This window comes from Syngnathoides biaculeatus, chromosome 4, assembly GCF_019802595.1.
Source record: "Syngnathoides biaculeatus isolate LvHL_M chromosome 4, ASM1980259v1, whole genome shotgun sequence".
Lineage (NCBI taxonomy): Eukaryota > Metazoa > Chordata > Actinopteri > Syngnathiformes > Syngnathidae > Syngnathoides > Syngnathoides biaculeatus.
The window spans coordinates 29,575,283-29,596,201 of record NC_084643.1 but is presented as its reverse complement, the minus strand read 5'-3'; the positions used below and the strand labels follow the sequence as shown (position 1 = coordinate 29,596,201).

Genomic DNA, 20,919 nt, shown 5'->3' with positions numbered 1-20,919 from the left:
TTATTTCAGTTGAATTATCCAATGTGTGTTAACTTTGAAGCTAACTGACCAAAGTTAAGATACACATCACATTCAGCAGATGCATAAGGCACATTAACCAAGATTTTAGAGGTGGACGCAATGAGACTTATATAATATCAATAATAATCATAGCACTGGTTTCACTAACGTAGCGCTGAACTCAGCACAGCATGCTACCTTCAATCCCCCCCCCACCCACCCCCGGTGAAGCGGAGCCGATCCAAGCTGTCTTTGGCAAGCGATCACCAGCCACTCTCAGAGCATATTTAGACAAACGACCGTTCATTCTCATATTCACACTAAGGAACAATTTACTGACTTAATATGCATGATTTTGGAAGGGCAGAGATGAGATTCTAACTCAGAACCTCAGAAATATGAGGCAGGAATGCTAAGCACAATGTCGCCGCCGTATTGCGAGATTGCTGAAAGAATGTTTGAACATAATCTTTGCAGCCAGTTGCATCGACTGCATGGAAAGAATGCTCATGCATTAAGGCGGAGACACATTCAAGTGCTCGCAATGGTATTAAGTGTGCAGACATCTGAAGGTTGGCAAGGCTTGGCTGGAGATCGGGCATCTGCAGACTGGCTGTTTGAAGTACATGGCTAACATATCAGCAAGGCGTGACTGGAAAGCTCGGACACGCAGACCCACAATCCACCCTCCCCAAACCAGACACCCCCCGCACACCCCAACACTCTACTCCCACCTGTTGTTTTTCCAGAAGTGAAAGCCACACAGGAGGGAGGTCAAAGCATGAGGTGGGGGTGCAGGGCTGGGGGGTCTTTTCAGCCTGTGACTCAGTAAAATGTGAGCGGGTGAGGCGGGGGGTGGGTGTCAGGAAAGAGGCTCTGAGTCAGCCCGAGCTATAAAAAGGATGCTGATGGTTAAATAAGTGGAGTAGTGAAACAGCACTGCTCCGTCTGGCATGCAGACCCCTTCTAGCATAAAGTAAGCCAAGGTGAGCAAGAACTGTTGGCTGTTGGTGGGCTGCCCCATTGACCGGGTGGCTCATCAAGAATCAACTTTCAGAGGCTTGCGACATTTCTCAACCACATTTCCCATACTGTTGCAATCATTACCTGAGTCATCTCCTTTGGCAGCAACATACATTGAGCCCCCCACCACCACCACCTCCAGCAGCACCCTTCAATGTGCATCCAATTCCTGTGTGACATAACGCTGGAGAATGTGTCTCTCCATTCCTGCCCTCGAGCTCCCCAAATAGAACTTGTGGAACGTATCCATGTACCCAAACAGTTATCTCACGCCAATGCTTATTATGATACTGCACATGGTGAGAGGTGTTGTAATATTTGCCCTATAAAAGAAAGCGCACAGTCTTGTACTGCACAGATCTGCATTACCACATTAATGTTGAAAGCTGGGAGCATGAAATTCGAGGGCCAGAAGTAGTTACTGCATCTACACTAGAAAGACAAAGTTCTGGCCTTTATGTTACTGAAAATATCAGAGCATTTCTTAGAAGACAATCGGATATTATGGAGGACCCCTTCCCCCTATGGGTCCATTAAATCGAGGTTCCACTGTACATATAAACAACAAATTGATGGATGTAGTATTTTTGAGTTCAGCATTCAAGGATAATAATTTGTTCAGATGTTGATCCCATCTGATTTTGGACTTGAGGCAGGATACATCCTGGACTGGGAACATGTAGACAGGGAAACCAAGCAAACTCTACACCGGAAGACCAAAACAGAGATTCAAACCCAGAATCCTGAAAAATGTGAGGCTGACTTGCTAACCATTTCCACCATGCAGCCCTCAGAATATGCAGTCCAACTGCCACCAAAACAGAGTTATTATTTTCATTCAGACTTTTTTTTTTATGCAAAACTATTGAACGTGATGCGGATGTAATACCTTTTCTTTCGGAAAAACCCCGCAAAGAATCGGGCACTAACTTTGAAGGTAAAAGACAACACTCAGAGGATGGTGAGCAACAGTAGCAAGAGAGGAAATGGTCCCTCTACAACATGTCTGAACTCTTGCTGACTCTCCTAGATTTCGACTAAACTCCTTAAACAGGAAGTAGTTTCTCTAAGTTGTGCAAAAAGGGGACAAAACAAGAACTGAAAATTTGGTCTAAAGACACAGAGGAGGTGAGGCAGGTGTGTTTCGATGTTAGCCACTAAAGAGAATATTCATTCATCATCTGAGCTGCTTATCCTCACAAGGCTCATGGGCGTGCTGGAGCTTATCCCAGATAACTGGGTAAAAAGGGGACAACACCATCGACGGTCCCCAGTGGGTCGCAGGGGACATATAAACACCATCACAGAGGGCGAACTGAACCCATGCAGCCCGCACCAAAGGCAGGTAAGTGTACCACTACACCATGTTTCTGAAGGTAATACTTTTCTCAAAATCGAAACTTGTATATATCCATCCATTCATTATCCAATCCACTTATCCTCACAGGGGTCACGGGAAAGCTGGAGGCTATCCCAGCTAGTTTTGGGCGAAAAGTGGACTACACCCTAAACTGGTTGCGAGTCAGTCACAGAGCAGATATCGACACGATCACTGAGAGGAAATCCATCCAACGTTGCCTGTACAAAAGTCAGGCGTGTGTACCACTACACTATCAGTGACTCTACTTTTATATAGTTAGAGCTTATTTTCATCAAGGATTTTTATTTTCTTCTGTGTCTAATTTTAAAGAGAGCAAGGAACATTGTGCCGGGAACACGATGCGACGTCGAGGCCCTGACTTTGACACTCACAGTGAAAGCTCCATTTTGCGGTTAGCGCATAGCTTCAAGGTTGAGGTCAGAGGTCAGGCCCAACAGATTGTCGTGGGCACTATAGAAAAAGCATTATTTGTGTGTATGTGTGTGTGTGCATGCTTGGGTGCGTGGCCTTCTGGACTGTGGTATGATAGTGAAGTTCCTGAGCTATCAGGTGTCCCTCTATGGTCGAGTCAGAGCCATGCAGCAGCCTCCAGAGCCCGACCGAGGATATTTTAGAAAGGCTTCAGTTAGCGGCAGCGAATTAAGTCGATTCTTCTGAGGGGTTTCTCTTCATTAAAAAAAATTCAACTTTCATTCTGCAGCGATTACGGATTGGCAAGATGAAGAAAGACATTGTGCGTGTTGAGAAGAGGAGCCTGACGTGTCTCTCACCAACAAGTCAAGCACTCCTAAAAGTGACTTGATGGGTAAATAGATGCCCTATCACATTTACTTGTATGAGCAATTTGATCCTGACCGAGGTGAAATTCAGATGATAAGAAAATAGAATTAATGTATTTGTAAACGCTTTTATGACAGTAGTCTTTGGCCAAATACAGCACATTTTAAAATTAATTTAAGAACAGTTGATTAAAAACAACAGATGTTAACCAAAGTGCAGTACAGATTAAAATATAGTATAGTGAAATAGTGTTTATAAGATCATTCAGGGAAAATGTAGTGCTTTTGTCTTTTGTGTCTTTACAGTCCACAGTAGCATGTTGAGAGAAAACAACTTGTGCCTGCCGGCAAGGTCAAAAAACAGCGTCGCTTTCAGCAACAGCCTGGTGCAGAAGTGCCTAGAACTGGAATGAAGCAGCTGCTTGGACAGAAAAAAAAAAAGCTCCTCCACCCCCCAGCCTGTTCTCTGTCCATCTGCAGCTCCTTTTCTCTTTGTGACCATTGAAGAATAGCGGCTTTGTAACACAGTGCTGTGTGTGTGTGCGTGTGCACGCGTGTTGACTACTTTCAGTAAGAGACGACAGGAATTGTTCATTTCAAGTGACTTCCCTGAGGATGTGACCATGGGGGAAAAAATATGAATGTAATGGGAAGAATAAAATACATCCTCTAAATATGTTCTTGAAGGTATCATACTGGGCATCCTCCCAATAAGTAGCACCAAGTTTACCAACACATGGTTGAGTGATCGAGCATTCGCAACATCCATTCTCAATCATTTAAAAGTATGGATGAATATCATACGATTCTGCTAGGGTACCTGATAACCCTGCTTTTTTTGTGTTCTGTCAAAATGTTTTTTTCTTGTCACGTCAAACCTGTTTGCAGGTTTGATTTTTTTCATCCCAATGACATACTCCTTGCTAAATAAAGTCTAAATGAAAAGAACAAGTCCAATGTGTTGTCTATAATGTTCATTTACACTGATAGTAACTTACTATTCCAGCTGTGTCATTGCGTCAAAGGATGTGCGTGCACATGTCTTGCTGTGTCACAACGATGCTGTGGTGTGATGTGACACACTGCACTGCAGTAGATTGTGGGTTGTGGGATTATCCTGTGTGAGGAAACAGCTGAGGCCCATGTGGCGTCAGCATTTATGAGCAACGCTCGTATACGTGCGGGACGCTAACAATAATCCTCTCCTCCTTTTCTTTCACTCTGCAGGGGTCAGACCTCCACAAAGGGTCCCCCATCCTCCCACCCTGCTAAAAAGTCAAAAGCGGGTAGGTGGGGGCAGACTAAAGTGACACAACTGCTGAGTCATCACTAATATAGCAAAACTGACTGCCCCACCAAAAATGTGTTTTTGTTCAGTCACGTAGCACACGAAGTATCAAACTTCCTGCTCGTTATACAACAACTAAGATCTTCCCTTGCTCTCATCTTTTTTCTCTCTCTCTTTCGCTCACTGCTTGACCTTCTGTGGATTTGCCGCTACGGGAATCCCAAACCCATCGGGAAAGATGCAATATGAGATGACGTTGTGTCCGCATTCCAGCAAGATCAATTTGTGTCAAATGAAACAAAAACAGATTAAGGTACTAATTGAGTCCTGGTTTGTGAAACTGCTGGTCGCTGGAGGCTTGCTAAAAGCTGAAAGTTTTACAGTTAACACAAATTTAGGTGCAGGTGTACAGGAGTTTGTATGACAGTCATGCCATTGGGGAGATATGATAATGTGTTTATAATTGTGGTTGTAATTTGGGGTGGTGTAGATCTGCCTGCATCTTTATCTGAGAGCTGTTTCTAATATTATTCCACTGTCATACAACTTGATAAGCACACCAAAGTGATATCTTTAATCAGTGTGAAGTGTAGAGCCTGCACATTATCCAGGCACAGCTCTGCAGGGGTCGCACGTTGCAGTGGCGATCAATAATTCAGCGTTGACTGCTATGTTGTGACTGGAGGTCAGCTCATCCGTGATTTCACTGAGCATGATCTTTGAAAGAAATTGTTTTCAAAGGATGCCCTTAAATTAAGTTTACAGATATAGTTGGGTGGAACAATGTTGAGTATTTAGTAAAGAAGTTCAAGGTTCGAATCCCAGCATGCATTTTGTGTATTGCATTGTGTGTAGGTGAATGTAAGTGGCAAAGTCCCGTGGCCTTTGTCCTGTAAATGGCTGAAGATCAATCTAGAGTGTACATACTCTGCATCTCACCAGAAGTCCAATGGGATAGATTCCAAGTCACCTGCAACCACAATGAGAACAAGCGCTGCAGAAAATGGTTGCACAGATGGTAAATTTGTCATCTAAAAACCTTTACGGCCTTCAGGTAATTTTATAAGTCATTTCAAAGAACACAGGCAAACACGACAAAAAGAAGTCAATGATCTCGCACATGTCTCGTCAAGCTTTTGAAAAGGATAAGACTATAAGAATTAAAAGTGTTTAAAAAAAATGTCAAACGACTCATGCTGATTTCAGAAAAGCTCTATTCTAAATCCTTGTACCGCTTCTATGATGATGGGTATTCCCGTTATACTTCAGACTGCCTCTCGAGGCGCTGTTGCCTTGATATCAGAAATCCAGCCTAGCAACACGTGTGCTTTGTGTCTAATGGACTTCCACTTAAGTGTCAGTTTCATTTCGGTCAGTGCCTCTTTGGACAGAAAGTACACATTGCTTGACCTGCTGGAAAACACCCAATCCAATCATTTATAGCGTATAAATACAAATATTTGTAAATTACATGACTAAGTGAGTTGTGGCTGACAAATGAGATGAAGCATTTAGTTTTGACAATCCCGCTTTGCATTGATAAAAAGACAAATTGGTCATTTCGAACAAAATGTTTATTCAAATCAAAAAAGGAAGAACTAGACAAAGAAATCATTCAAAACATAGCATATTCATAGAATATCCATACATTGTCACAATTAACAGAAGAAAACATAGAAACGGAGAATGAAGAAAATTCAGCAAGTGATATTGCACTGTTTCTAAAATGTTGCAGACCTCGTCCCGATCCGTTTGTCCTCTGAACATTTCAGTTCCTGCCTTTTATCAGCTTAGTCTTACTTTTGGACTTACTCAAGCCAGTCGTGTGGAATCAACCAGCGTGGAGCAAATATGTCAGCTTATTCATCATTATGAAGCATAAGAGCATCAAACAAATACAACAGAGGGAGAAATAAAAGGTGGAAAAGGCAGTCAACCATGTACATCTTCTTCAGAGGAGGGCTGATCAACAGCCTGAGAGACCACACGTGTCTGTTAAACTACACCAATGCCCTCTTACTAAGTGGAAAACAAAAAATTATGAGGCCTCTCTGGGCTGTCTTGTCTTTCTTCTAAAAGGACTTGTTTTTCCCTTTTTGTCCTTTTGAATGGAATTGAAAACAAGTGAACGAAAAGGTGACAGGAATCAACAAGAGGCAAAAAACAAACCTAAAATAAGTCTTTTCTGTGTCAAGGCCACAAAGATAAGATCACTTGAATGATCTGCAGTTTGTCACTTGTCAGAAGCGTTCTTGTTGTCGGCTGGATCTCCACGCATGCACACATACAGACACACCACAGAATGTAAACTAATCTTTAAAGATTAAATAATGCATCCATGCCCTACACAACACTGCTGAGCTGAAACTTGATTAGTACCTTTTTTTTTTTAATATATAAATCCAGACCTTCACCATCTAATGCTATTTTTTGAGTTACTTAAATAAAACAACAACAAAAAAAAAGTGCTGCGCTTTCTTTTTAATGACAAACCCATTGTGACTGCAGCTGGCCCATTGTGTTGAATGAGAGAGAAAACCAATGTAGTACTCATTTCAACATACCACTACTTGTTCTGACCAGACTGCACAAAAAGGTCTGCTCCCCCAAACTAGAAATAGAGTCAGTGCTCATCTCCCACCTCCCCCCCCCTTTTTTTTTTATTTTTTTTTTATTTTTTGGGGAATAAAGCATTTTGGTTTCACTGGTCTGGTAAAATGAGCATGTGCAGCACGACAAAAAGGAATGTGTCTACAAAAGCTGCCAAGCTCATCAGCATGTCGTTTCTCGAAATAATTTTGGTAGGTTGAACAGAAAAATCTTCATTATTTCTAACAGTGCAAATACATTTTTTTTTCTGCTGTGGTCACACTGTTTGACAAATTAAACAGTGCTTTTTGGGCAGTACGAGATTAGAAGGGGTAGCAGGCCTCAATGAGGAGGAAAGTCCCCCCATATTAGTAGCAAAATGAGGCCTGCAACCCCCTGCTCCAAACAAACAAACACAAACATACACACACATACAACAATAACTCTATGATCAGAGCAACAAAAGGAGGGAAGCCATACTGGATCCAAGCAGAGGCGGCAACATCTTCAAAGAGCTCAAGGTAGACAAAAGTGTGCTGCGGTAGGTTTTTGTTGGAGTTGAGGACAAAAAAAAAAAAAAAAAAAAAAAAGTCCAGTCGTTCTAAGTCAAATCGGAAAATGTCAAAGGAAAAAAAAAAATTCTTAAACACCTTAAAAGGAAAACAAAATCAGTGCATTGTTCTTGTCTTTTTCAGTCTTGCATCTTCCGTAGTCTGGAAAAGCAAGCGGTTAAACAGAGCCACTCGAGTCAAGTCAAGAAGAATGATGTGCAAAACAAAATCCCAAAATGAGGCAGGAGGACTTTTGCTCTGTCGGTGGCACTCTCGTCGAGGATGACCAGGGCGTCCACATCTTGGGTGATGGCGTTATTTTCTTTTTTTCTGATGCAGTCTGGACGTGACCGGTGAAGCCTCGTGTCCCCATGTGCCACACCTTCGGGGTCTTCCTCGCTACTTAAGGCTTGCCATACAGATGTAAAATGTCTACACACAGACCACCCTCAACAAGCGAGTAAGCCACCAAAACGGTGACACTCCTTTGTCACTGAAGAAACACCATTATCCAATCCCAACTCAGTCTTCATATGTTGGATCCTTCGGATTTCTCTCAAGTCGTCAATGACGCCATTTTAGGAGAAGAATGAACAACGTGGAGCTTTGCAGCGTGCAGATTTCTTTGGGTTCCCGGGTCATCCTAGGGAATTTGTAGGCTGACATCTCAGCGTGATGGGCAGGCGTCGGGCCTGCGCACTTCTGGACGGTTGGCATTGTCGGGGTTTGGATCCACCTGGAGAAGACGGAAAACACAAATGGTTTATCATCAGGAACAATCCTAATGAACCATACTGCTGTGGCTGGGAGCATTTTGTTACTCAACTGCAGAGAGAATCTATCACCTATTAGTGTTTCTCGAACTTTTCACCAAAAAAAAAAAAAAAAAAAACATAATGAATGCTTGATTTATGTTAAATAATTTTTAGGTCAGTCATGAAATGTTGAGCTTCTATAACTTTCACTTTAAACATCACTTTAAAGATGAAGTCGCTGCACTGCGAGCTTTGTGTGTTGCGATAAAGTCGCCCACTGCATTCATATTTGAAGTTTGTATTCATCAGGGTGTGTCTTTGAGAGTTGAGCTCACTATCTGAGAGAGCTCGTGATGTGACTGCATTAACCCGGGCTTACCTCTGAGTAGAGAGGGGGAGGCTGGAAGCGGAACTCGTGGATGTAGGCAAAAAGAGGTCCATCCAGATCCTCACGAGCGGCTGGCACATCCATACTGCTCTGTCGCTGCTCTTCTGTCACAATTTCTGCATAGCTTGGAGGAGCTACAAAAGAAGAGATGCACGTTAGCACTTGAGGAAGGTCGACTGAAGTGAACTTAATGCAAAAGAACCATGGAGATCCACCCTACCTTCAGGCCTCTCGGGCAGACCCATCCCCAGCCAGGTCATGCTGCACTGACTGCTCACACTAGATGTGCGGGAGCCAAAAGGATGCAAGGGGATAGTTCCAATGACCAACGGCAGGTTCAGGGAAAGGTTTATTGCACCTGGTATGTCCACATACACCTAAGGAAACACACAAGGAGATCACATAAGACTACCGAAGGGCCACAAATTCCTTAAAGTGACCTGAAGTGATACAATGGGACAGCGACTCGTAATGTGGGCTAATGTCTTCAGAGAAGACGCTTATAGTAGATACTAGTGGCTGTTTACAGGGTCAAGCAGTAATAAGCACTGCTGTTGGTCACAGATACGCTGAGATAATGCTCTTAGCAGCATGTAGAGCTAACACCTGGTCTAGTCCACCAGGGCTCGGATAGGGCAATGCAAGCTGAGTCAGCTCAGAAAAAATACGAAAGGTGATGAGGACAGAGTGACAGAAAGCCAAAACACATGATAAAGGAAACTGAGCAGAGCCTTGATTGTCAGACACAATCGTTCAATTTCAGTGCAGTTTGTTGTGAAGAACAGAGGTAAATAAACTCCCTATTGGGGTCCCAATTTTGCCAAGTGAAATTTTGAATACAGTGCAAGTAAGGTTTCATGGGATGTTTTCGCACATTTCACTGAATAATCTAATAAAACGCACTCTTTGGTAAATAGCTGAGAAAAAAAAACCTAAACATCTAAGAAAATCCTGTGCTCCATTGTTATCAAAATATTCTTATGTGCTTACCATGAGGGAGTATTCCACTCTGATGATGGTGCAGTCCAGGATGGAGGGCGACACGGGGGGGATTTTGAGCATTTTGCCGCTCCAGGTCTCAGTCTTCCCCGAGGACAAGGACTCGCCCCTCAGGTTGGCCACCAGCTGCTTGACCTCCTTCATCTTCCCTTTGGCGTAGAAAGTCTGCGTCTGATAGATGGCCGCCTTTGGCACCACCATGCGGGACGAGCAGTTCTCGATCTCTGCAAAGATCTGGATCGACTCTCCTGTAATGTCGCAGTTGAAGAAGAGGCGAAGCAATGAAGTCACTTAAGGTTCATATGAGGGATGATTAAGTTTATCAGCAGGATTCTTACCAGGTGTGTACCCCTTCCGTTCAATTTTGGCACTTAGGGAAATAGGACCTGAGGTGCAGAACCAACAGCAAAGTGTTTTGTCCTTTGTGCCGGCCTGCGGTGACTGGAAAAACAAAAACAAAAAACAGAACAAACACGTTAGATCTAACTTTCCTAAAACCTGATCCTGGTCAATTTGTACTGCATAGTGTTAAGAGTAAATGTCGGTACGCTATTTTCTTTCCGACCGGATTTTTGAGTCCCACGTCTGCTTTCGAGCCACCCATTTTCAATTGTGCTTGTCCTCGTGACAGCTGACCACAAGGCTCATTTTGACGGACAAGGATTCAAACGCACATTCACACCTATGAAGTATTTAGTCTTCACTTAGTTTCAAAGGAATATTTTTGGAATGTGGGAGGAGCGGAATCACAGAAAAATATTGAAACATTTGATATATAAAATTAAAAATATGAATAGAAGTTTTTTTTTTTTAAATATTGGGGTGACAATGAACGGGGGTTTGATAGAAGGAGCATTACATTTTATTTTTTTTTAATGAAAGGTACTCTTGAGGAAAATGTGCCAAACACTAGCCACCACGCTGCACAGTCTGTTCTCTTGATAATTAAGAACTTTGTCAATTTTTGATAAGTTTGGTTCTCAGGAAGGACCCACATTTCTCAACTGGGCTTTTTGAAAACCTTGCATTATTTTGCGGCGTTAACCATAAATTGCCGTCTTGTAATTTCATAAGGAGACCAGCTGTAAAGGTTTCCGAGGTTACAACACACTCAAAATTGGTTCTCAGATGAGTCACTCTTGTTGAGTCACAATTCCTCCTTACCAGCAGTAACGGAGTGTTGATGTCAATGTGCTCGAAGACTGTGAATTCCTTCTTAGTCTTGATGGGCAGCAGCCAAGGCCTGTGGAGTTCTGCCTTCACCCAATAGCGCACGCTGCCATGCTTCCCTTCAAAAGAGGTAGCCAGGGGTCTGCAAGGGACGCAAAAAAAAAAAGTTACATTTTCCCGCAAGTAACTTAATAATGTACTGGGGGCTTTTGTCCCACGGGGTCAGAACACTCACGTCTGTGGAAGCTCCAGGCTGAATGCATACTCGTGTCGTCCTGAATGTATAGTGGTGAGTCCTTCCTCAGAGTTGTCATCGTCTGAAAAACAAGGCGGACACTATTCCATACACGTGTATACCATACCTGGATACATTGCTCTACGAAGGCATCTGAAAGTCATACCACAGAAAAATAAAGAAAAAAAAAACAGGGTGGGGGAGACAGAAGAGAATAAAACGGATTTTACTATATTTGCCTGTAAATAGGTCATGTATTGCATGGGTGCAAGCGCATTCGACCAAGCCCATCATGCAAATGCAAAAAACAAATACAGAGGACCCCTGCACATTCCCTATTCCACAATCATGGATTCAGCTATTCGCAGATTTGTTTGGGAACCTATCCCCCGTTATTCATGGAACAGACGCTTGCGCGGGGTATTACCCCCCTGCAGTCGAATCCCCACTTATTTGCAAATTTTTTTTTACTCAATTGCCTTCTTATTCACATATTAAAATAAACATTTTTTTTCTTCATAGCAATAATAGTCACCTATTGCCTGATTTTTTGTTAGTCATCTTTCGTATCCCCCACAAATAGCGGGGGTCCACTGTACAACTAGAGAAGCTGTTATGCAACACACACAAAAAGGCTAATAATGTCCAATATGACAGTTATTCATTAATCTAGTATGGTCTTCAACTAAAACGGCCCCTTCAGTCAACAAGTTTCCCCATTCCTGATGTACTCGTAGATGAATAAATCATGATTTTGATAACGCCGTAAAAGTTGAGACCGGAATCTCAAAGCTCATTGCATGAACCGAGGAATCCACAGGCAAAGAGTCTGCTGAGCAACAACCAAACCATAATGTGCAGCTTTTGCGACACTAATGTGAAATAAATATACATTTGCTATTGACGCCATAAGGAAGCAAGTCAAAAGCTGCTTCTGCCAGCTCAGCAATCCCTCCCCTCCTGCAAGCAGCAGACGCGTGGTAAACAAGTGCAGAGCTGTCAGTCAAAGGCACCAGCAGGAGGAGACCGGCCTAAACCGGCGCAAGCAGCTCCTACAGACACACACGCACACCACCCTGCACACAGCATAAACATGCATTCATTACACACTCACTGTGCGACACTCCAGCCCGGACTGCTCTGAAGCAACTAGTACAGCCCTTTTATCTTCCACAATGGAGCGGGAAGACCGGTGCTACTACCTAGTCCATTAATCTAGGATTCTTTATGAGGGATGTTTCGTTTTGCTGTGGATGACTGCTTTAATAAATTCTAAACCACCAGTTTGTGGCACTCACACTGCGTAGCTGTTAATATATATTGATGAATACAAGGCATTATATTATTCGATGCCCCCTGAATAATCTGATTGAACACATTAATAAGTGCTGTTGTATACTATAACCATCTTTGCTTTGTCACCTTTGTGAGGTAGTAGAGTTCTTTTAAGACTTGGAGTCGTTTTTGCAATAAAGTAAGTATCTTTCGGCTTGTCCCTTTCGGGGTCGCCACAGCGTGTCAGTCACAAAAGAATTTTTAATCGATGCATTTACAGTCTTTTACAGCTCCAATGCAATGTGCATTGTTTGGCTTCAAATAATATAAGTGTGAATGATTAGTCAAAATGAGAGTTTCAGTGTAAACACCAGTTCTTATATTTGTCATTTCATCTTTATAATTTGGTTTTAACAGTAGGTTGTACTTTAATTAAATTATAATTCGAGCAAAAGCAATAATGAATCGTCTGGATTAGTTGATTTAAGATTGGAGGTGATCCTTATTTTGCTTGGATATTTAGTCATTAATTATACGCGATTACATTTAATCATTGCCTGGGAAACAAAAATGTTATTTTAATAATTAAAAACTTGTTTTCTGACAAGTAACTCAAAAGGGATTTGATTTTGTATGTTTTTTTCTAACCAAAACCTATTTACAATTACAAACTAGGATTATTATTTTTTTTAAACAAAATCAAGAGACTCGTTGTCGTCACTATCCGCAATGTTGACGTCACAGGGCCACACATGAGCATCACAGCCAATCACAGCACGGCAAGGGCGGAGCCGTGTCTGTAAACCCGCCCACTCCCGATCCAGTTTTCTGAACAGGATTGAACCGCTTTGAACAATGGGTGGAAACTTAAGAAAAGCCACAAAGAAACACATTTTAAAACATAAATGTCCACTAAAATTCACCAACAAAGCCGCGAAGACACCGGTGCATGTCCTACCACTCTCATCCCGCTTCGAAAATGCCCATTCTTAGTCGTTTTTTTGGGGTGAAATATCTACCTAAGCCACGGCTGTCATTCATTCTGACATGTCGACTCAATCAGGTAACTTCATCTGCAGCTGTCATTGTAGCCCCCAAAACTCAACAATTACACCCTTTTAAAACTTAAATATCGTACACTTTTGGTTGGTGTGTGCGTTTTATAACCTGCATTATCTCTCGCCCCCAAAACTTGAAATACACAAGTCCAAGCCGGTCTCACCTCTCTCGTGCCCAATGAGGACGTCTTTATGGTTGAGATATTCCACTTCCTCCGTGTAGTTCTGCGTGTAGGCGGTGTTGGAACCGGCGTTCCGCGACTCGGTCCATCGAACTTTGGCGAAGCCTTTGGCGTGGATCTTGAGGGACTTGACGCGGATCTCGCCGGTCACCTCGACGACCACCCTCCCTGAGACGCAGTCCCCGCTGGAGAACACGGGCACGTTACTGTCATGGAGACAGTCGTAGCTCACCGCGAAGCTCTTCACCTTCCCGAGCACCATGATTGGAGGCTTAAAATAAAATTAAAAAAAAAAAAAACTGGGCTACAGACACCTAGAAATGTTCAAGAAAATGTGTCTGGTGGAGGGGAGGGGAAAAAGGGATGTTTTGGTGCCTCCCTACGAGAAGGCACGATCAGTGGTGTCGATGTGTGCGGTTCATTGAGATGCGCGAAGGCTGAATAACAGCAGAGGCGCTGTTATCGTCCGCCTCTCAGCCGCTTGGTCTCCGGTCAAAGACAAGGCAGCTCCGCAGCTGAGCTCACTTTAAGCGACGGGAGATGGGGGGAAAACAAGCCCGTTGCGCATGCGCAGCGCTCCGTCAATGCCCGCTCTCTCCCTCCTTCCGCCTTGTGGAGAGGAGGAGGAGACGGCCACATGACAAGTTTGCTCCAACAGCTGAAAGATGGGACAAAAGATACTGCGTTTGCACCAAATCTCATTAGCCCCGTTATTTTTACCACCCGAAAAAATAAAAAATAAGAATACAAATCCGAGTTCTTACACTGAGTCAGGCATTGCCCCACCCTAGAAAATGGCTGTATTGATCAACTTGCAACAATACGTGGGCATAAGGTTCGGCTGGACTGCGTGTGTTTATGTGCACAAGCATACTTCATAATTCACACGTATGATGCACGATAATCCGGAATCATCAGAGCACCATCTTGCATTCATTAATCAATGCAAAAAAACGCTGAAGGTTACTGGAAGGACTGGGTCATGAGCATGTCACTGAAGTAGCATTACATTCTCAATTCCACATTATGTTGTTTTTGCATCAAAATGTAAAGCGGGTCCATTGACTAATGGGGGCAGGGGGGGGCAGGGCATTATGTTTGAACAGAGGGGTAAAAAAACAAACTCCAACATGCTCAAAACGCCATCTGCCGCCCAATGGGGTTACTGCTCTGTGATGCGACGCCACCTGTTGAGCAGCACTGCAGCTCCCCATCACGATACTGCAAAAAACACATTTTAAGACTATATGGATGGGTTTGTGGTTGACAACTGTCAAGTGGTTTAATCACCCAATAATTTGTATGCATGTTAGTTTCAGCGAAGACTCCAAATTCTTCATGGGTGTGAATGCGAGTGTGATAAGTTGTTTGTTTAGTATCTCACAACTGGTTGACGACTAGTCCAGGGTGTGGACCCTCTCTTGCCCAAAATGAACTGCGACAGGCTCCTTGAACTTAAGGAGCATAAGCGGTAGAGAAATGGATATATTTCTGATCATTAAAAAAAAATCAGGATTTGCTACCTATTTTGGTTTTCAGTTGACAGTTTGAGTGAGATTGGCGACCATAGCCGAAGGGAAAAGAATGTAAAACTGCTCATCTTTTATGTAAACAGGGACAGATTTAATGGCATTTAAAATTCACAGCTTCAATCTCGTTTCACTTTGTCTATTAAGGAAATTAATGATCTAGACAATTGCACCGCTAACTGTTTGAACACTGTGAATTATTATGCTTATACAAACACCAATGGCATTTATTTTTATTTTGGCTCCATTTGAAGAGTGAGGGAGAGAAGTGATATTTGTAGTGCTCAAGGTTTTTTTTTATGTTGCAATTTCATGCGGCACTGATATTCATGTACAATGCCTTTTCAAATGACTTCCCAGGTTTGTACACATACAGCCAAAAGCATAAGACAAGCCATGATTTATGCTAGCCAGAGGCTGAGCTGCAGTGTGTTTGTTCATCGACTGCTGTGTGGCTTGAAGCAGTTAGAGCACTTTTCTAAAACTTAATATGTTTGCTGTGGGAACCCTGATAATTTCCCCACCATATTTCATAATTGCCCCTGTATTGAAATTGTTATTATCTTTTATATTCTGAACAGGAGTCAAGCTAACCACTAGCAAGGTATCTTTGGGTAAGAGCCAGGGTGCACCCTATGTGGTTGACGGCCAATTTATAAGAAGTCCAATTGATTAAACATTTTATTTTTTGTATATATTTTTTACGTATTATAATAATTCTGATTTTATTTGCATATACTTTAATGGTATACAGGCACATTATTGGGACAGTAACCATGAGCCACTAAAAATCTAAAAGTTGCTCAAGTTCTGGTTTTGTACTGTTCCATATCGTCTGAAGAATGATCAATGCTTCTATCTAGCGGTTTTAACGCGTCATTACAAGCACTTCTCCCAACTCAAATTCGTTTGCAACTCGGAATATACGGTAACGCAATAGCGACGTAATCATTATTGTAAATATTTGTATTTAAAAACACTTCTAGGCCATAAATATAAAACAATCACACGAAAAACACTAACCCACGGTGGAAAATGAAACGTCGTTTGTTACAGAAAAAAGCACTCAAAGTTATGCCGTCTTAAGTTGTTGTTTATTGTTTTTTTTCCCAGAAAAAAATGGTGTCCGATGTGTTTAAATAATTTATCTTGTTTCCTATTTTTGTTTCCCTTAAAAGTTGCTGTCTGTATTACGTGTGCTCTTATTTTGTAAAACTCAACCCGGATGTTGTTATTGGAAAGAAATACATTCTAGCCATTGGTTATGAGTTTGTTGAGATACGTTGATATTGTCCAAAGTGGCATATTATTAATATTATCATGAATTTTATATTGGCTGTGATGTGTCTCTTTCAAATGTGTGCTGAAAGTTTGAGTCATAATGGAACAAGACCTAACATTGTGATGGTGATGACGGATGCATTTGTGAGTAGACGTGTAATATTCACTTTTTATCTATTTTATGTGACGGGCATAAGGACACTTAGACAATCATTATAATTGCTCAGTTATAACATGGTGACGGGTTGTGTATGTGTTGTTTGCAGTAGTATAAGTCATAACGAGAGCTGTTTCTAATATTTATCCCTTTTCATGTAGATAAAATTTCAGAAATATTCATAACATCCTTGTGTGATGCAGGGCTGTTTTACACCACTACAAACAAAAATAATCATGATGTTGAATTAATACACCTCTCATCGAATCAAAAGAGAGCATCTTTTGTCTGTTTTTAGAAAGTTGTTGTATTGGTTCTTATGGAGTACTTCTTTGTTCTTGTTTGTGCAGGACGGGCGCTTGACATTTGATCCCGGGAGCAAAGTTGTACACCTTCCCTATATAAACTACCTCAGAGAGCTGGGGAGCACCTTCATGAATGCGTACACCAACTCTCCCATATGCTGCCCCTCTCGTGCAGGCAAGACATCATCATCATCATCCAACTGTGACTTTACAAATATGAAGTATTATGTTTGAAAGTTAATATGTGTCGCCATGTTTAGCCATGTGGAGTGGCCAGTTTGCCCACCTCACTCAGTCATGGAACAACTACAAGTGCCTCAATGGAAATGTGACCACGTGGATGGATCTGCTGGAGAAGAATGGCTACTTGACGAAGATGCTTGGGAAGCTGGACTACACTTCAGGGGCCCATTCGCTCAGGTACCAGTCAGGGATGGATCATGCATTTGACATTCTATGTAAGGGTTGTTTTTGGACTTACAAAGATTATGTTCATTTCTAATGGATTTTTAACAATGTGTTTACAAATGTGCTTGTTCACAGTTGCGGGGACTGCATTATATTGGTACATGGGTGTAGCTAATTTTGGTAGGACACATTGTTGTTTTCACACCACTGTAAACTGCGATTATTGAGCAAAAATTGACTTAAAAATGAATGCCTTCCTGACAGACACCACAGTGATCTAGTGGAAAGAACATCTGCCTCACAGCTATCAGGGTCTGGGTTCGCATCTCAGATTCCTGTGACATTATTATACACTAAAAACATGCAACAATGTCACACAACATAGTAATCTCTGTCTCTGTCTCTATAAATACATATAAAAAAAAAACCTGAAATGGTTATTCTAAAAGGTGGCATGGTGGCTCAGCTAGTAAAAGCGTTAGCCTCACAGTTCTGAGGTCCCGGGTTCAATCCTGAACCCGCCTGTGTGGAGTTTGCATGCTCTCCCCGTGCCGGCGTGGGTTTCCTCCCACATCCCAAAAACATGCAACATTAATTAGAAACTCTAAATTGCCCTTAGGTGTGATTGTGAGTGTGGCTGTTGTCTGTCTCCATGTGCCCTGCGATTGGCTGGCAACCAATTCAGAGTGTACCCCGCCTCCTCCCCGTTGACAGCTGGGAGAGGCTCCAGCACTCACCGCGACCCTTGTGAGGATAAACGGCATAAGAAAATGGATAGATGAATGGATTTATCTAAGAATAAATGGCTTCTTCTGTCCATTTTTAATCCCAATTTTGGTGATTTTAGTGGATGTATTATCTCCTGTAACGGACAGTGTGCATGCAGGTTTTCTGCAGAGTCAGGTCTATCACTTCCTACTATCGTATTCGGTTGTGCCTCAATTTAAAGTTACAGTTACTTGGTAGTGTTCATACTACTGCAGTAATCGTGTTGAGGCCTGGACACGGGACGTCCCCCTCCTGCTGCGCCAAGAGGGTCGGCCTGTCACTCAACTGATGGGTAACGGGTCAACAGTGAGAGTCAATACTGTGGACTGGAAAAACACAGATTTTGCCAAAGAATGGATTCATCAGAAGGCTGCGTCGTCACACCGACCTTTTGCCCTTTACCTGGGCCTCAATCTACCTCACACCTACAAGACTGATTCCCTGGGCCCAACTGCTGGAGGATCCACTTTCCGCTCATCTCCTTACTGGCTGAAAAAGGCATGCATGATTTAGCTTACCTGTTATCAGATGCTCTCCCGATGCTCAATTTAGTTTTATGTTGGCAGGTGCATTCCGAGCTTGTCACTCTTCCCAGGTGGCTCCCCTTAGCGGCAATGCACCCTGTTGACTACTACTCCACCTTCACCAAAAACTGCAGTGGGCATTTTACAAAAGAGGAAGTCAAGAAAATCCGAGCCTTCTACTATGCCATGTGTGCTGAAGCAGACGCCATGCTGGGTTTGTTGACTGCAGTAATAGCGGAAAACAGAAAGCTTTTAATTCTTCTTGTTTAGATATAACCCTATTTGTGATCATTTGATATGCTCCAATTACATCCAAAAGTATGTAGTCAGTGCTACAAGTTTTTTTATGACCATTTTTGAAATGAGTTGACGAGATTGAAGTGTAGGCTTTGACAAACACATGACATTTATGGAAACAAACATGTGAAATATGTCAATTTCAAGTGGCTGAAAAACATTTGATAGGGATTCTACATTAAGAGCATTTCAAGATTCTTTGAATGTAAATTATTACAATAATCTCGACTGTACAAATCCAAAACAGTAGGTACTAAAATGCACAAAAACAAACAATCTACAGATGAAAGTGACCACTCCAAGCATGGCATTTTATTTTTAAGGAGGAAACTAGGTATTTGGCGATGTCTCTGGATTCTGGATTAAGGATTTTCATCGAAGGAATATTAATATAATGAAAATGTCATTTTATCCATTGAATGGAAATTGACACGTTCTACATAAAATAGCCTTAATATCTACACAGTATATACTTTATTTGTGTGTGTGTTTCTTTCGGCTTGTACCTTTCGGGGTCGCCACAGCATATAATCTCAGATGAACGCATATATATGTTTGGCACAATTTTTTTATGCCGGATGCACTTCCTGACGCAACCCTTCTCAGGGAGTGGAGGCCCCAGTGGGATACGAACCAACAACCCCTGGTTTACCAAACCAGTGCTCTAACTATTGAGCTACAGGGCCTCCTCAAATACTTTATTTGTGTGAAAGATTTTAAGTCCAAACTAGAAGAGTACACGTCATTCATATCAAATTCATTGTAAAGACTGTATCAAAATGGTTTAGCTTCTTATGGACTCACTCATGCAGCGAATATGGGTTAGCGGTATAGGAAATGGATAAATGTGGATGTTTACTATCTGGCTCCACAGGACAAGTCATTTCTGCATTAAGAGACAGTGGTTTGCTCAACAACACTGTAGTGATTTTCACAGCCGACCATGGTGAGCTGGCCATGGATCACCGTCAGTTCTACAAGATGTCGATGTTTGAGGGAAGCTCCCACGTTCCCTTGCTCATCATGGGGCCCGGCCTTGTGTCGGGCTTACAGGTCAACCAGCTCGTGTCGCTGGTTGATATCTACCCTACTGTGATGGGTATGGAAATTGATAGAAATTGGGTACAGATACTAAAAAAAGCTATGACAACATTTTAGCACACTTATGTCTTGTGTTGCAGATGTTGCTGAAATCTCTGGAATAGGAAATCTCAGTGGCTACTCGCTGCTTCCTTTTCTGTCCAAGCACAGCACGTTTCCCAAGAGGCAACATCCAGACTGGGTTCTGAGCGAATATCATGGCTGCAATGTCAATGTCTCGACCTACATGCTGAGAATCGGCAAGTGGAAATATATCACCTATGCTGATGGAGTGAGTGTCCCTCCTCAGCTCTTTGGTAAGTACGTAACTATTAATCCATCTATCAAAGTAGCCCCTAAAATTCAGCTCTTTTTAATTGTAGACCTTTCGCTGGACAAGGAAGAACTTCATAACGTGGTCTTCAAATTCCCAGATGTGCAGGCGCTTCTCGACGAGAAGTTACGTAGCATTATACAGTATCCGAATGTTTCCACAACTGTTCATGTCTACAACAAAAAGGAATTTGGTGCCTGGCGCCGAAGTTTAGGAAGCAACTACAGTCAAGTTATTGCTAATCTCAGGTGGCATCTTGATTGGCAAAAAGATGTTGTGACTAATGAAAAACTAATTGATAGGTGGCAGGATGAGTCCTCATGATACTGGATTATGCTTTATTGTCCAATCATGGCTCGCTTGCACTTTTTCTCTACATTCTTGACTTTTTTTTACTAATAGTCTTGGATGTCCTGTCTGAATTTGCATTACAATGGTATATCTGTATTTGTAACTCTGCTATTTTAAAATGACTAATACATTTTTTTTATATACTGTATTCATTTTGAGTGGTATGAATGGTGCTCTGAATTTTCTGGAATATTCAAATATACTTCAAATAT

General features: G+C 42.2%; 2 protein-coding genes and 1 long non-coding RNA gene across 5 annotated transcripts; 2 read left to right on the top strand and 1 right to left on the bottom strand.

Annotated features, from left to right (window-relative positions):
* The first annotated feature begins 387 nt into the window (after positions 1-387).
* LOC133499511 (uncharacterized) lies at positions 388-4,113 on the top strand. Of its 2 annotated transcripts, XR_009794678.1 has the most exons (4): positions 388-2,368; positions 2,471-2,618; positions 3,105-3,209; positions 3,490-4,113. It is a non-coding gene; the product is annotated as an uncharacterized LOC133499511 (long non-coding RNA). The 2 variants fall into 2 exon arrangements; XR_009794677.1 differs by having other exon boundaries at positions 2,471-3,209.
* A 1,910-nt stretch (positions 4,114-6,023) lies between these two features.
* arrdc3a (arrestin domain containing 3a) lies at positions 6,024-14,186 on the bottom strand. 2 transcript variants are annotated; one of them, XM_061817519.1, is made up of 9 exons: positions 14,057-14,176; positions 13,656-13,944; positions 11,159-11,240; positions 10,918-11,065; positions 10,092-10,194; positions 9,745-10,001; positions 8,975-9,131; positions 8,746-8,888; positions 6,024-8,347 (listed from the first exon to the last, which is right to left on the bottom strand). In XM_061817519.1, exons 2-9 carry the CDS (start codon positions 13,933-13,935, stop codon positions 8,279-8,281), a joined length of 1,239 nt encoding a protein of 412 aa, XP_061673503.1. In that variant the 5' UTR covers positions 13,936-13,944; positions 14,057-14,176; the 3' UTR covers positions 6,024-8,278. The 2 variants fall into 2 exon arrangements, with proteins under 2 accessions (XP_061673503.1, XP_061673502.1); XM_061817518.1 differs by having other exon boundaries at positions 13,656-14,186.
* A 2,243-nt stretch (positions 14,187-16,429) lies between these two features.
* On the top strand, positions 16,430-20,698 carry arsk (arylsulfatase family, member K). Its single transcript, XM_061817352.1, has 8 exons — positions 16,430-16,627; positions 16,991-17,120; positions 17,206-17,365; positions 18,337-18,619; positions 18,688-18,859; positions 19,817-20,041; positions 20,124-20,339; positions 20,406-20,698. The coding sequence occupies exons 1-8, from the start codon at positions 16,523-16,525 to the stop codon at positions 20,678-20,680; spliced, it is 1,566 nt and encodes a 521-aa protein (XP_061673336.1). The 5' UTR covers positions 16,430-16,522; the 3' UTR covers positions 20,681-20,698.
* Positions 20,699-20,919: the final 221 nt, after the last annotated feature.

Excerpts from the sequence above, each read along its gene's own strand:
- arrdc3a (XM_061817518.1), bottom strand. The coding sequence starts at position 13,935 with ATGGTGCTCGGGAAGGTGAAGAGCTTCGCGGTGAGCTACGACTGTCTC. Across the intron at positions 11,241-13,655 it reads CCTCATTGGGCACGAGAGAG|ACGATGACAACTCTGAGGAA; the intron begins GTGAGACCGGCT and ends CTTGTTTTTCAG. Across the intron at positions 8,348-8,745 it reads CTCCCCCTCTCTACTCAGAG|GTGGATCCAAACCCCGACAA; the intron begins GTAAGCCCGGGT and ends CGTCTTCTCCAG.
- arsk (XM_061817352.1), top strand. The coding sequence starts at position 16,523 with ATGAATTTTATATTGGCTGTGATGTGTCTCTTTCAAATGTGTGCTGAA. Across the intron at positions 20,042-20,123 it reads TATCTACCCTACTGTGATGG|ATGTTGCTGAAATCTCTGGA; the intron begins GTATGGAAATTG and ends CTTGTGTTGCAG. Across the intron at positions 20,340-20,405 it reads TGTCCCTCCTCAGCTCTTTG|ACCTTTCGCTGGACAAGGAA; the intron begins GTAAGTACGTAA and ends TTTTAATTGTAG.